The following is a 15,299-nucleotide window of genomic DNA, read 5'->3' as shown; positions in this document are numbered from 1 at the left end:
TTAGAATCAGAAAGACAAGAAGAAGCAAGCGTTGGTGAGGATGCAGAGAAAAAGGAACCCTCTTGCACTGTTGGTGAGAATGCAAACTGGTACAGCCACTGTGGGAACCAGTACGGAGGTTCCTGAGAACATTGAAAATAGATATATCATACCATAGCATAATGTACAGAGTTGTCAAACCACTACATTGGACATCTGAAACTAATGTAATATTGTGTGTCAACTATACTTCAGTTAAAACATTTAAAAGGTTTTTTTTAAGGAAGCCAAAAAAAAAAAAACCCTTCAAATTATAATTCTAAGTACAGGAAACAACAACAAAAAAATATTTTTTTACCCCCCAAAAAGTATATATATTATTTCTGTTCATGAACACTGAACATTTCCACACAACCTGTGGCCCTTTTGGTTCTTCAGAGCTGTTTGTCTGCCTCATGACCATGGAGAAGTGCCCACAGGGCACAGCTGTGCGGTACAGTTGTCACAAACGTCAACCATGTGGCTTCAAAACTCTAACAGATGTCTCTAAAATTTTACCAGCTTAGATTGGAGATGTTATCAGAGGCCCAGGAGACTATGAATGGGCTGTATTCATGCTTTGTCTTTCCACCTCCATTATAAAACCAGAGGTAAAAGGAATCCTAGAAATCTCACAGACAAGCAAAACTGAGGTACAAAGTGAGTGATTTACACCGGTCGCAGTTAGTTAGAGCCACACTTGGTTTAGAGGTTAGAACCTCCCCTTCAATCCCTCTCTGGGATCTCTAGGTGTTTCCTTAAACAAAATTCCTACTTTTCCAGGTCCAAAGCTCTTACAGGGCAGTGTTTTGTCTCACCTTTTATTATTATCCATCATAGCCCCCTGCAAAAAGCTTTACACAAAGCAGTCCTCAGACTGACTGGCTAGCTGGTCTACCGTTAGGAGAGTCAGCTAACAAATAGCTGGCCACCTACTTCACATCTCACATCTCTTCCCACTTGAGTCTCCATCTGAGCTCATTTAAGCTTGCATAGGAAGGTACAGTTATGAATTCTCCAAGAGTTAGACCAAAAGGCTGAGACAACAAGGCTAGAGGGCATACACTTGTCCCAGCTCTAAAATGATGTCTGCATGGCTGCTGCCGAAGTATGCATATGAGTCAGGCTAACTGAGCCCAGTTACACCTCATGGACAAAGCCACAGGTCCTCTTAATAGCACTTAGTATAGAACCAGAGGCAGGGCTTGACCCAGGCTGGAACTGGACTTAAATTACGAACTGTCTAATGCAACCAGGGCACCTCTCCTCCATGCTCATGTCAGTCCAACAGAGGAATCAACTCCCACACGTGATCTGGGATCAGTGATTATTGGTGGATAATATTCATGAGGGTCTCTCACTACTTAGAAGTCTAGAAAAGTACTCAGTATGTTTACCTTCCCCCAGGAGGATGCCAAAATGGCTACATCTTGACATCAAACTGTTCATGGCAAGGGAGCTATCACTTCCCCTGCCATGGCCTCACAGTTTCAGTCCTTTGAACACACTGCCCTGATCTTTACCATCTCTAGACCTTGGCCCAAGATCTTTCCACCCTTTTCCTCAAATAGACCCTATCCTTAAAACTCTATCCCAGCCATTGTGTTGTCTAGAAAGCGACCCTGGTTGGCCCATGCTCTGGTATCTATATCACTCCATTAACCCTCAGCACATACAAATTCCATCTGTAGATGGCTTTACCAACCTGAGCCTTAGCACATTCATGCCTCCTCATACCAGTGTAGATGTTCTTTCCAGTGGATGGTAAGCTGACTGCCATCAGCAATCCCAAATTCTGCATCTACTACCCCCTTATCCCCACCACAAAAACGAACCCAGGACAGGGGATCTACAAACAACGGAAGGCAATCCATGGGGCTGACTGGCATTGGCCATGGGAGAATGGGCCTACTGATCTTTTCTTTGTTGTTTACCTCATTAAGCTTGACCCAGTTGAAGGACTTCAGTGGATGAGAAGGCTGGGGGACACACTTCTTCCTGAGTGGGATATCACTGCTGGGGCAGGGGTCCGGAGGGAGAGGCAGGCCCATGCTGAAGCAAGGTGGAGCACCAGGGGGAGTGGGAGGCCCACCAGGTGGAAGAGGTGGTGGTGGCGGTGGGGGGCAGCAGGCGAAAGGTAGAGGGGGCGGGGGTGGAGGCAGGTCATTGGTTGTCATCGAGGAAGATAAGGTAAGTGGACCCCCAGGGGGTGGTGGGGAAGATACAGGTCCTGTCTGTGGGGAAACAGAAAAATAAAAAGGACAAATCCATCAGCAATGATGCCTTTCAGGTCCCCACCACACTATTCCTCTCCTTATTCTTATTCTTCATCCATAGTAGACCCCAATCCTGCTCTCACCTCCCACACACATTTTGCCCTCCCCCATTTCCTCTCTGTGACCCAAACATCCAACACACACATAGACACAACTACAGACACACACACATAGGTAAAACACATATACGTGACACTGGAAAAAGTCATAGTTATCACAATGCAACAGCAGGAATAATGCATACAGTTGTGTAGGCTATTGCCTGCACAGGGGTATCCAGCTGCACAGGTTGGGGGTGGGGGCAAAATAGCACCTGCACTATGCATTCTACTTCCTGGGACAAGGAAAGGGGAAATGCTCTTTTCACCCAGGGGATAGAGCATTTTTTTTCTAATTAACGCAAAAGTAGCCACCCTTATAGCCTCAGAGATCTACTCTGTCCTGACCCAGGGTCCTCCTCTCACTTCTTCATCATGGGCTCCTTGGCCCTTCCTCACACCTGCTCTTCCCACAACATCCTGAAGGCCTCAGCTCAATGTGTAAAAGGAGAGGAGGATGTCTACATACTGAGATTTCACTGAGTTGGGCCACCAGCTCTGCCACTTGTCCTCGAGCCTGGCGCAGCTCCTGGGACTCTCGGGCCAGTTTGTCCTTCATCTTGTTCAGTGTCCGCATCATCTCTTCCTTCTCCAATGTCTTTGTCTCACATTCTCGCTCCTTTCTCTCCAGTCTGCTCACCAGCTCCATGTGTTCTGGGATGGGGGTGGAACCAGAGAGGAAATGGAAGAGAGAATATGAATATGTGTGTGTCTGCCTCTAACAGCTCCTGGGCTGGGCAGGGAAGAGTTTCAGTGGAGCGTGCAGTGGCTTTAGGCAGAGCCCCTTACCTTTCCGGAACTTTTCTGCCTGATCTCGCCACTGTTTCACTTCATTCTCATTGATGAGCCTGGTGGGGAGTACAGGGAAGGGTCTGTTGACTGTTGGCTCACAAGTTCCCAGAAGACATACCATCTTCCTATTCCCCACACTGGTTCCCTGATCTCCAGTCTGTCCAGCCACATCAAGGAAGCTAGGAATTTGAATCTCCAGGTTTCTCCAGGTCCCCAGCTTTCCCAGTTCTCATGTGTCTCTCCATGGATTGTGAAAGCTGAAAGGCCCCTTAGATAACTTATGATTCAACCACTTCATGATACAGTTGAAGCTCTTGAGACCAGATATGAAGACAATAGCTTGACTAATGGTAGAACTGGGACTAAATCTCAGGCTTCCTTTAGTTTTCTAATGACTTGTATCTCTTTGTAAAAATAATGTTTTTGCACTGAGATAGATAAAAATGTTGGCCTTACCATGCTCCAGACTTCCAAAGGCCAATGTGTAAGAACAAGAGAAATTGCCCATCCCAGCAACACAGGATGTATATGCTGAGGGTGAAGAGGGATGTATCGAAATCACAGATGCTCCTCACTCATGTCAAATTCTTGTAACGGGGGTTAAAGCTATTACCTGGACACCAAAGTGTAGTAGAGGTAAAATTCCAAAGTGAGATACCAATAATCATTTTTTTTGTAACTCTGAAAATATGAAAATCATGAATCTTGGCTTTCTCCACCAGATCAAGATCTTAGAGGGGGCAGAGTATGAAAAGGGACATAATTTGTGAAGAGATGTCTTTGGAGAAAGCCATTGCTGTCTTTCTTGGGGGTGCTACCTCCTTCACCACCATCCAGTGGCTTTTTTGGACCCACTCAGAGAGTTTGGGCTCACATTCCCTGACGTTGGGAGGGAGGCATGGTAGACTTGGGTATGACTTGGTGACAGGCAGGTCCAAAGAATGAGGAAACATTAACCAGGAGAGTGGTGCTGTGCTGGGACCAGCCAGCACTCCTAGAGTTTTTTGGTACAGAGATTGCATGAGGGTTCCTCAAGGACCAAATGTGAGCGTCATGGGGAAACTGGGCTGATGTCATTTTAAGTCCTGTCCAAGATGTCCATATAGCAGAAAATTGGATGCTTCAACACTGTGCCATTGTGCACTGGATTACCAGTGAACCAGGAGGTGACTGAAGGGATGGTACCAACCAGCCCCAGGGGGCAGAAAGAAAAAAACAAAAAACCTTAAATGGCCAGTGACCAGGGTTTTATAGTGAGAGGCATGCAGCAAAGAAGTAGAAGATCCAGAAATAATTCATGTCTTTACCCATGTTCTAAGGCCAGAGAATAGAAAGCCTGTTCACTTAGTTACCTGATCAAGAAAGACCTTGTGCCTTCCTGCTTCCTGCCCCCACACTGCCTTATAGGGGTTAGAAACTAGTTAGCTAACAGAAAAGTGGTGTGTGGAAAGGGTTATTAGAAGAGAAACAGAGAAAGAAAGCCAATCATCACACATATCCTTTCCACTGCACCTTCCAGCCCCAGCCCGGGGAAGAGAGAGGTTTGAGGCTAAAGGCTAAATCAAATCTAGAATTCACATGGTTCTTCACATCTGGGACCAGTTCTTCTAGGTGCAGATTGGAGACTATATTGGTGGCTTAAAATGATCTTTGGCCTTCCACTGCCCAACAAGCAGCAAAAACTTTATTGGAGCTGAGGCATTTTCACCCTCTGGCAGAGGAAAAGCTTCCCCCACTAAATAGTATAAAGAATTAATAGAAAACAAAAACAAAAATAAGAATAAAGCTACATTTTGATTACTTTGCTAGTTGCATTTGTCCAGCATACCAGGTAGGATTAACCACATCAATATCCAACTACTTGTACAAAAGAAAACAGTAACATGAATAGTTCAAAAATCATTTTCCACCTGGCCTTGGAATGTGACATAATGAATCCGGTTTATCTCTTTAAAGAGAGCCGGTTTATCTCTTTAAAGGGCAACTGGCTCAGACTTTCATTTACAGCAGCATTATCTACAGTAGCCAAGATATAGAAGCAGCCCAGGTCCATCGACTGATGAACGGATAAAGATGTGAGATATATATGTATATGTATGCACACATACATTCCATTGTACAACTTAGCCGTAAAATGAATGAAATCTTCCCATTTGCAATGACATGGATGGAGCTAGACAGTATCATGCTAAGGAAATAAGTCAGAGAAAGACAAATACCAGATGATTTCACTCATATATGCAATTTAAAAAACAAAGCAAATGAGCAAAAGGTAAAACAGAGAGTTAAGAGAGACTCTTAACTATAGAGTACAAACTGATGGTTACCAGAGGGGAGATGGGTGGGCGCATGTGTGAAACAGGTGATGGGGATTAAGGAGTGCACCTGTCACTCCTCACCTGTCTCACCTGTCATGAGAAGCACCAGGTGATGTATGGAAGTGTTGAATCACTACATTGCACACCTGAAACGAATATTACACTGCAGGTTAACTGGAAATTAAAATAAACACTTGAAAAAAGAAAGTAAAAGTTTAAAATTAAAAAACTGTGTTAACATCACATCTGTTATTAATTGATGTGACTTTAAACTTGGTTCTCTGTGTTTATCTATACACAGTGTCAAAGATAAGCCAGATGACCTTAGGCTCTGACATCCTTGTCCAATAGCCTTAGTTAAATTGCCATGCTCTTAGTGGTCAGCAAACTTTCTCTAAAGGATCAGAATAAATATTTTAGGTTTTGTATACCAGGTACAGTCTCTGTCACATATTCTTGTTTGTTTTTAAAAACTCTTTTAAAATGTAAAAACCATTCTTAGCTCATGGGCCATACTGAAGGAAGCAGGAGGATTGGAGTTAGCCCATAGACCATAGTTAATATGGTTGTTTATTAAAAATTTTTAATGTTTGTTAATTTTTGAAAGACAGAGACAGACACAGAGTACAAGTGGGGGATGGGAAGGCAGAGAAGGAGACACAGAATCTGAGGCAGGCTCCAAGCTCCACACTGTCAGCACAGAGCCCAACGTGGGATTCAAACCCACAAGCCAAGAGATCATGACCTGAGCCGAAGCTGGACGCTTAACTGACTGAGCCACCCAGGCGCCCCATAGTTTATATGTTTAAATTCTTCCTCTATCCACTCCATGCAATGGATCACTAAAAGTCGAGCACACCCCTTATAAATCTGTGCTGTTCAATGTGATAGTCTAACCATGTCATATGGCTATCCAAATTTAATTAAACCAAAATAAAAATATTAATTCAGTTCCTCAGCCACACTATCCACATGGCAAGTGCTCAGTGGCCATGTTTGGACAGTGCAGATATAGAACATTTCCATTATCTCAGAGAGTTCTGTTGGACAATGCTGCTTAAGGGGCATTTGGAGGTATGTGGTTTGAGAGAGGGAGTAGAGGTTTCACTGGTGAGACTCCAAGCAGGAGAGAGATGGGGAAGGAGGAGGAAGACAGGTAGGAGCTGGTCACTGCTCACATGTTGACGATGTTCTTGACGTTGAAGTTCTCCAAGGGAGCCAGGTCAGGGTCCACACCCCTCTCATCCTGGAGGACAATCTGCTGAAGGATGCGGTCCAGGAGCTGCCACTGCTGGAAGTAGCCACCATTCCGCTTGTCTGAGGAAGAATAGGCATCATATCTTTACTGAGCCCGGGAGCTCCCCTGAGGCCAGGCCCTAGAGTCACTGCCTGGGCCCGGGCTGGTGAGGCATGCCCTCTCCCTCCCTTGGCAAGCTCTCAGTCTGATGAGGGAGGCACTGATGCTGCTGATGCTGATGATGGAGACTCACAAATCTAGTCGTTTCTTGATGATCTGCAACTGACTATAAAAGTGTCAATGCTCTAGACATATTTTTCTACTCCCTGAAGTGCTACCTGGCTGCCTTCCTTCCCTGTAGGTACCCTGAGTAGCCTATGCCTTGGGAACGCAAATTGCCTTTTACATTATCTAAAAAAAGCACCTTTCAGAAAGTAAATCTGCTCCAAAATATTACCTGCTAAATAATGAAGTCTCCAGGGAAATTTAAAAAAAGAAAAGGTTTTAGGATTATCTGTGCTGTTGTTCTACAGTGAAAGATGAATGGAAACTAATTACAGGCATGCACTGAGAGACAGAGTGGGTTGGAACAGTGCTAATGGAATCCAGGCAGATTTCTTGGTGAAGGTGACCCTGAACTATGAAGGCAAGGGCTTGCACGTGGTGCCTGATCTCACAGGGCCCCACTCCCATCCCCTGTCATCATGATCTGGTGGGACATGGCCTTTCTTTTCATGCGCTAGCCACAAGCCTCTCTTCCTCAGTTCTTGAGCCCAAGTACTTTGTCTCAACTGACCACCAAGGGAGATCAACCAGCATGATCCTGACCTCAAAGTCAAACCACAAGCTTACGAGGTAGAAGGTCATGTCTGCAAAGCCCCATTTGGAGGCAAAAGAGACCCTCTGCATTGCCCATGGAACACCACACACAAAAACTCGTGAGGAGAAGTTGGGTTTCTCAGGGACTTCCTATGTCTTCCACAAAGATCTCTTGACTGAGCTTTGGACAATGGATAGCTCCCTGGTCTAGGCCACTGTGGTCATTTTCCTTTCCATCACTTCACTGCCACAGGAATTGCAAAGTGGTATAGTTTTATATTGGCCTTTCACCCAGGAAAGCAGGGTAAAGCCAGGTCACTGGCTCAGAGAAGTAGAACATGTTTCATCTAAAGCCATGACCCCAAAGAAACAAAAATTCTGTCATATGCACAGACTCACCCAGCCTCAAGTTCATACACCGTGGATCGGATATAATAATGTACACTCCTTAAATCATTTTGAGGCTTAAATCATTTCTGGCACACTGTGCCAGAGAACCTCGCATCACACATGGCCCAGAGGTGGCACATAGTAAGCTGTAGGTATTGCCACCATCACCATGAATACCAATGCCAGCATCATCAGCACTGAAGAGTCAGCCTAGATCATGAAGTTTGGCCATGCTAGCCTTCCAAATATCCAATTTTGTGAAGAGCTTCAATACCAAATGGTACAGTTATAGCTCATTTCAAATTTCATGCTGGGGTGGCTATTAGTGATTGTGTGTGATTTATGAAGTCACTGTGCACCCCTGGATCTTAAGAGCTTAGCATCTGCTAAGCTTAGATGCTGACATTTGATATTTGTAAAGAGAAGCAGGGACAAGTGTGGTAAAGTGGAGCTCACCACGCCTAGATGCAGGAGCTGATAAAACCCTGAAAACAGGCATGCTCAGTGTATATCTGTGTTACTCCCCCAACCACAAAACTTCTTTTTTGGAGCTCCCCAAAAGGACTGACCGCTCACCTGCCGTTAGCTAACAGCCAGAGCTATTTGATTTTGCAATGATCAAGCTACTGCTTGCTAGACCAGGACGTTAGCATTGCTCAGGGCCAAGACCCCAGCATCTCCCCTGGGTGACAGAGGATGTCCTGACCTCAAAGAGGGAGGCAAGAGAAAGGGCCTGAGTCCTGTGGCCAAGGCTCCCAGGGGCATGTGCGGAGGGAGACCCAGGCAGACTCACCAAGCCAAGGAGGTCCTGACACCCTGTCTCAACCTGTCCCTGGCCAAGGCTCAGGCCGGCTGAGGAAGTGGCAAGTGTGGGCTACTCACAGGGCATCTGCAGGCAGTGGTGCAGGACAGACAGCAAGCAGGGATAGGCCTCCGTGTGCTTTAGCTTCTTGTGGATCAGCTCGAACATTTGGGAAGCACTCTTGGTGTCGATGTGGACCTGAGGGAGTAGAGGGAACAGTGAATGGGGAGGGGGCAAGCAGCAGAAGAGGGGAGAAAACCCTGCTTCTATCCACTGCACCCCATTCCCCAGGACAATGCTCCTTCTTCTGCTTCTGGCCCAGGCTTAAAAAGAGAGGCATAGAGAGGTGCCTGGGTGGCTCAGGTGTCCAACTCTTGATTTTGGCTCAAGTCATGATCTCACGGTTCACGGGTTCAAGCCCCCTGTCAGACTCTGTGCTGGTAGCATGGAGCCTACTTGGGATTGTCCCCCCCTCTGCTCCCCCTCTCTCAAAAATAAATAAACTTAAAAAAAATAGAGAGACTGGGGTACCTGGGTGTCTCAGTTGGTTAAGTGTCCCACTTTGGCTCAGGTCACGATCTCGTGGTTTATGAGTTCGAGCCCTGTGTCAGGCTCTGTGCTGACAGCTCAGAGCCTGGAGCCTGTTTCGGATTCTATGTCTCCCTCTCTCTCTGCCCACTCATGCTCTCTCTCTCTCTCTTTCTCAAAAATAAATAAATATTAAGAGAGAGAGAGAGAGAGAGAGAGAGAGAGAGAGAGAGAGAGAGAGAGAGAGGCTCAGAGAAAAGGAGGAGGAAGATGTCCTAATTATATGAAGCAGGATTTCTCAACCTCAGCACTATTGGCATCTTGAACCGGATCATTCTTTGTTGTAGGGAGCTGTCCTGTTCCCTGTAGGCTGTTCTGCAACATTCTTGGCCAAAACCTATCAAATGCCAGTGGCATCCACCTCACACCAGTCGCGATAACGAAAAATGTCTCCAGACGTTGCCAATGTCCACAGGGGGAGGAGGGAGCAAAGTCACTCCTGACTGAGAACTATTAGTTAAACTAAGAGAAATGGGCATACACAACTCAAGAACCATGTAGAATAGCTGCACACAACTGGGGTTCAGATCCAAGATCTATCCTCTCACTGTGTGGCAGCAGGCAAGCTAATCTCAGTCTGCTTATCTGTGAATCAGGGCTTTTGTGACAATATAACGGGATGGGGCCTGGTGACTGCTGCACCACCAGAAGTAGGTTTCTATTTGGGTAGAGCTTTTCTAATACATTATTTAAGCAGCCAAACTGTGTATTTTCAGGATTACTGAGGCCTAAATAAAAAGTCAATTTGGTTGGTGAAGCATGATCTGGTTAGTGATGGGGAAAGGTGACTCAGGGAAATTGCTGGAAGGCAGGGAGAAAAGTCCAGGAGAGGCATTTGAGACTAATCATGCATAGGAACTGGCTCTCTTTCCTTTGGGGGTTGCAATCTCCCAGCAGGGGAGATGCCCTACCAGGTGAGGCCCCACAGAGCCAACACACTGCTGGGCTCCAGAAGTAGGACTTGGCCATGGGGGCCACTCACCAGGGAAGCCAGCCAACACTGGACCTATCACAGCACAGGATCCAGAGAAGATGCTTGTGGGGTCATCTGGGACCCCCCACCCTGCAGTCACCCCATTCCTTCAGGCTCCTCACCATGTCAAACCTCCTGGCTAGCTCCAAGTCATCCTCATTCCGGACCATCTCGAAGAAGTCTAAATGCCTAGATAGGATGGAGGGATAGAGAGACTAGATTTTACCTCCATGACATCCCTGGTTGAGGGTTAAGTCCCACTGAGCCCCCAACCAAGTAAATCTGAAAGCTTCATTCAGTGAGGACAAGGAAAAACCAGACGGAAGCCACCTTTCTGTAGGCCAACACTCTCCTCTTTAATAGAATCCCATGTCCCTTCCTTAGGGAGGCCAGCCCAGGGTCCCATTAGCCTAGGATCAATCTTTCTCAGTTTGGGCACTATTGACATCTGTGGCTAGATTATCCTTGGTTGTGGGAAGCTTATTTGTGAGATGTAGAACGTTCAACAGCATTTCTGATCTCTACCCCCTAGACGCCAGTAGCAGCCCTCACCTTCAAAAATGTCTCCAGGCATAGCCAAATGTCCTCTGGGAGTAAAATTGCCCCCAGGCAAGGACCACTGCCCTGCCATCACCAGGGTTCTAATACTGTCCCCATGACAGCTCTCAAAGCCAAACTCTCTCATTTTCTACCCCAACCACTCCCTAACTCCAATTCAAAAGGATCTATCCTGTTTCCCTTAAGACCCAGGACAACAAAATAGTCTATATCAATGGGACAGAACCAGAGGGGACAGAGTTCACTGGGAACATATAGGAATTTAATTGCACCCTTTCATCAACAAGGACCTTTATCTGGACTTTTATTTGGGCTGGGGCATTTCCTTGCTAAGCAGGAGTGCTCTACAGGATGTTTAGCACTCCTGGTTTCCAACAGCCAATACCAGTTAGTATCTCCCAACCAGCCAGTCTTAAAACCAAAGAACACCCCCACGTTTCCAAATGCCCCCTGGGAGGGAGGTACTGCCATGGTTGAGGACTACTGGGTTCACCTGCCTATAACATCAGAGCTGAGAAAGAGGGTCAGCAAAGAGAGGAGGCAGGGACACAGGATCTGGGACAAGGAGGTGGGATTGCTATCCACCTCCCCACCCCACCCCCCGCCACAGAGCTGATTCTGCATTGATACTGGGTATGGCAGGTGGTCTCCAGTGGGAAGGGCAGCCTCCTTGAAAGTCCTGATCATCCCCAACTGAGGTACTGTTCCCATACATCTGCAGTGGGGACAGATGGCTGAGCCTTACTTGTCCAGGATGGCATTCTCGTGCTGCCGGAGTTTGTCAATCACAGGCTGGATTCCCAGCATCAGGAACTCGTACCGTAGATGTAGGCGGAACTCCAGATTATCCTGGGGGTCCCCAAGGGAGGAACAGACTCATCAGCTTGTGGCTCTTCCACAAGAGTCCCCAGTGGCCCCCTCATCACTACTCCAGTCATCATCCCACACCACCTGCAACAACCCATCTGGAACTACTTCTAGTCCCAGAGTTTCAAGAAAGGGCGGGAGGAGACACCTTTGACCTTGTTATTTACTCCCATTAGGTTTCCTGATTCACTTCTGTAAGTCTCTTACCAATTTTCTCAGCCTTTGGCATCAAAGAGCATCACTGTAGAGTGATGTAGAATATAAACTTTGACATCAGATAAATCTTGGTTTAAATCCCTGCTCTGACACTCACTAGTTTTGTGACTTTGGGAGAGCCTTAGTTTCCTCATCTTTAAAATGGGAATGATACTACTTACCTACAGGGGTGATATTCATTAAAAATTACCTAATGAAGTATGGTCACCAACTAATCAGAACAAATGTTAGTCATAACAGCTAGTATTGGCCAAGGTGATATCAGCATCTTAGGGACAGATTATTCCCCCAACCCACCTCACCTAACTCAGCTCATCAGGACTGGATGCAAGAAAAGCATGCTAGCAAAAAAGAGGGAAAAGTATGGGGCGCCTGGGTGGCGCAGTCGGTTAAGCGTCCGACTTCAGCCAGGTCACGATCTCGTGGTCCGTGAGTTCGAGCCCCGCGTCGGGCTCTGGGCTGATGGCTCGGAGCCTGGAGACTGTTTCCGATTCTGTGTCTCCCTCTCTCTCTGCCCCTCCCCCGTTCATGCTCTGTCTCTCTCTGTCCCAAAAATAAATTTAAAAATGTTGAAAAAAAAATTTAAAAAAAAAAAAAAAAAAGAGGGAAAAGTAGAGATCATTAAGTTGCCCCTTTTTGTCCTTCAACAAACTGACTTTGATCAGGGTATCTGATCCCCTTAGCATTTGGGGAGTTCACCTGCTTTTCAAGGTCTTCTTCAACTGTTGCTGTTTTTATGGCCTGAGAACCCCATTCTGACCCCAAAGGAAGGAAAATCAGGAGCCATACCCTCTAAAAGAAGGTGCCAGAGGGCATGACAAGCCAACTTGGAAATGAGTCCAGAAGTAGGTCTTTAGAAAGCTCTAGAAAGAAGAACCAACACTTGCCCTCCTTCCATAAATGAGAAGCCAGCATCAGCCAGCCAAGCTTGAGGTTTGTCCAGACTACACATAATGCATGATGTTACCCATGTAAGAATCTCCCCAAGAACCCTTCATGACAGTAAGGTACATGACAAGCTATTCTTTCTCAGCCCCAAGTGAAGGAGGCAAGAGTTGATAAAGATAATCTGAAGACGATGCTGATTGTAGAAACCACACCAACCAGCGGTCTTGGCCCCTTTTCTCTGCCACTTCTCCAGGAGGCACTTGCACATACTACCCCGGGATCCAGAAAGTCCACAAACAGTAAGGGCAAGAGATGCCTCACCTCTCCAGCTCCAGCATTGAGGACAGCGTTGATGAAGGACATGATGGCTGTTTTCAGATTCACTTCATCCCGGTACCGGCCCAAACTTCGGTCTAGCTCATTCAGCAGTGTCTGGATGGAAAGGCAGGACCGAAGAGGAAAGGCAGGCTCAGGATCTTACAAGTCCTGCCTCTGCATGTGCGCCCCCCCCCCATTCTAGCTGCCTAGCATACCCCCTACACTCTCTCTACCCCATCTATCCAGCTTACCTCGGACCTTCCCAAAAGCTCAGCTTTTCCAAGAACCATCCTTTGCCTCTCCACACCTCTGTCTCAGTTCTGCCTTGCCTCCTCTCTACTCACCTCCGTGGCTTAGTTTACTTTGTGGGGGCAGTGCCGAAGTGCTGCCTTGGCACTTTACAGCTGTTTACAGCTCTAGCTGTTTATGGTTCATAAATCTTCCTGCCCAGCTTCTTGACAGCACGGACACTGCCTTTTACCTCTTCGGCATCTTCTGCAAAAGGTCAGGGCCCACTTTCTGCACAGAGTAGGTGCTTAAAAATGTTTGATGACAGAATAAACAAATAGCCTATACTGGTAGATAAACCATGGAGTTTGTACTACAGATCTGACATTTCAGATCTGTTGATACTGAGTCTACATAAGACACTTTATACTTACTATCTCATTACTTTTCTGGGGCAGGCCAGGGAGAAGAAAAAAGCACGGCATGAGCTTCTAGCACTCTTCCTGGGGTGCCCACAGTAAGCACTGGCCCAGGCAGAGGACCTAAAATCTTAGCCCCTGCAACTGCATTCGGTTCAACTTTGATGAGCCCCTATGATTAGCCAGGCACGGGGCTCAGAGATGTAGAGCCACAGACCCATAGTCCAGCCTCAAAGAACCCACGGTCCAGTGAGGAGTCCATTTTCTCAGCCAAACCTGTATCTCTTAAGGGTCCTTAAGTCTTTCTAAGGAAGCCCCCACTAGGGCCCTCACCTGAAAGCGTGTCCGCTCAGCTGCATACACCTGGTAGTGTAGCATGGCCTGAAGCACCTTCTTGTGACCTCCGGGCACCAAGCACACAGCACCCAGGATCTCCAGCACGGCCACCTTGGTCTTGCTGTTCTCTGTGCGCAGGCTCTGTGCAATGGTGCTGATGGCCTCCGGCTGCGCCAGCACATGTGCCCGCCCCTGGGAGTTGTTCATCAGAGCCTTGATGCAACCGATGAGGGAGGTGTGGATGCGACTTTCACAAGTAGCGTGATCCATGCTCCGGAGGAAATTCAGCAGACAAGTCAAACCCTCCAGTTCAATGAAGCGTGTCACAAACCTGTCCAGGCCAGAGCCATAAGCACAACCGATATCCTGAATTTGCATATTATTCTGTAACATTTGCCAATAGTTACCCTGTTACCTGCGACCACTGTGTCGTACCTACAGTAGCCACTTGGCTCATTTATAGAGTTTTCCTAAAGCACTGAAATCCTATCACCCTCACAGCAGACTCATGCCTTATTTGCACCTTAAATACCATGAATTTGCAGGTCATTAACTGACAGTTGCATAGCTACGATGGGGTATACGTGAAGGGAATGACCGTAGTAATTATCACTGTAATTATCATGGCTGTTAAACCTGAAAATTCATCTCCAGTGAGGATGGGAATTAACACAAATACAGTCAGAAGACAAAGAGGACTTCCAGATGGGGGCGGGTGGGGGATGCATCAGAGTCACTGAGTCACAGGACCGAGGCTAAGAAAGGTGCTCTTCAAGAGATCCTTAAGAAAATAGCGAAGTTATCTTGAATGGTAACAGAAAGCATTAAAAACCATTTAGTTCAGGGGTTCTTAACCTGGAGTCTGTGTTCTCCTAAGGGGTCTATGGCTAACATGCAGGGGTCTATGAACTTGGATGGAGAAAAAAAAAAGTTAGACTTTTATTTTTGGTAACCTCTATGTGAAATGTACCATTTCCTTTGCTGATGAATGTAGGCAATACACTGTGGTTATTATCAGAATCTGTGACTTTGTCACTCAAAGAAATTAGCTATTTTCATATCAAATTATAATTGTTATAAGTATCAGCCCTTCGAAATTATGGTAGCTGCTAGTTCTTGCTCTTTAAGGCATAAAGCAGCACATATATTGCTATCTCA

At 46.5% G+C, this 15,299-nt stretch overlaps 1 protein-coding gene across 6 annotated transcripts in view; it reads right to left on the bottom strand.

Annotated features, from left to right (window-relative positions):
- The window catches only part of DAAM2 (dishevelled associated activator of morphogenesis 2), a 119,019-nt gene that overhangs the window by 26,757 nt on the left and 76,963 nt on the right, over positions 1–15,299 (bottom strand). For all 6 annotated transcript variants that reach the window (XM_058733818.1, XM_058733817.1, XM_058733822.1 and 3 more), the window contains 9 exons: positions 14,139–14,472; positions 13,162–13,272; positions 11,615–11,718; positions 10,434–10,500; positions 8,831–8,948; positions 6,681–6,819; positions 3,182–3,240; positions 2,862–3,046; positions 1,953–2,252 (listed from right to left, as the gene is read on the bottom strand). In XM_058733818.1, the coding sequence (XP_058589801.1) occupies positions 1,953–2,252; positions 2,862–3,046; positions 3,182–3,240; positions 6,681–6,819; positions 8,831–8,948; positions 10,434–10,500; positions 11,615–11,718; positions 13,162–13,272; positions 14,139–14,472 (1,417 nt within the window). The remainder of the gene's footprint in view (positions 1–1,952; positions 2,253–2,861; positions 3,047–3,181; positions 3,241–6,680; positions 6,820–8,830; positions 8,949–10,433; positions 10,501–11,614; positions 11,719–13,161; positions 13,273–14,138; positions 14,473–15,299) is intronic.

The sequence above is a fragment of the Neofelis nebulosa genome, chromosome 6 (genome assembly GCF_028018385.1).
Source record: "Neofelis nebulosa isolate mNeoNeb1 chromosome 6, mNeoNeb1.pri, whole genome shotgun sequence".
NCBI lineage: Eukaryota > Metazoa > Chordata > Mammalia > Carnivora > Felidae > Neofelis > Neofelis nebulosa.
This window is presented reverse-complemented; position numbering and strand designations above follow the sequence as displayed.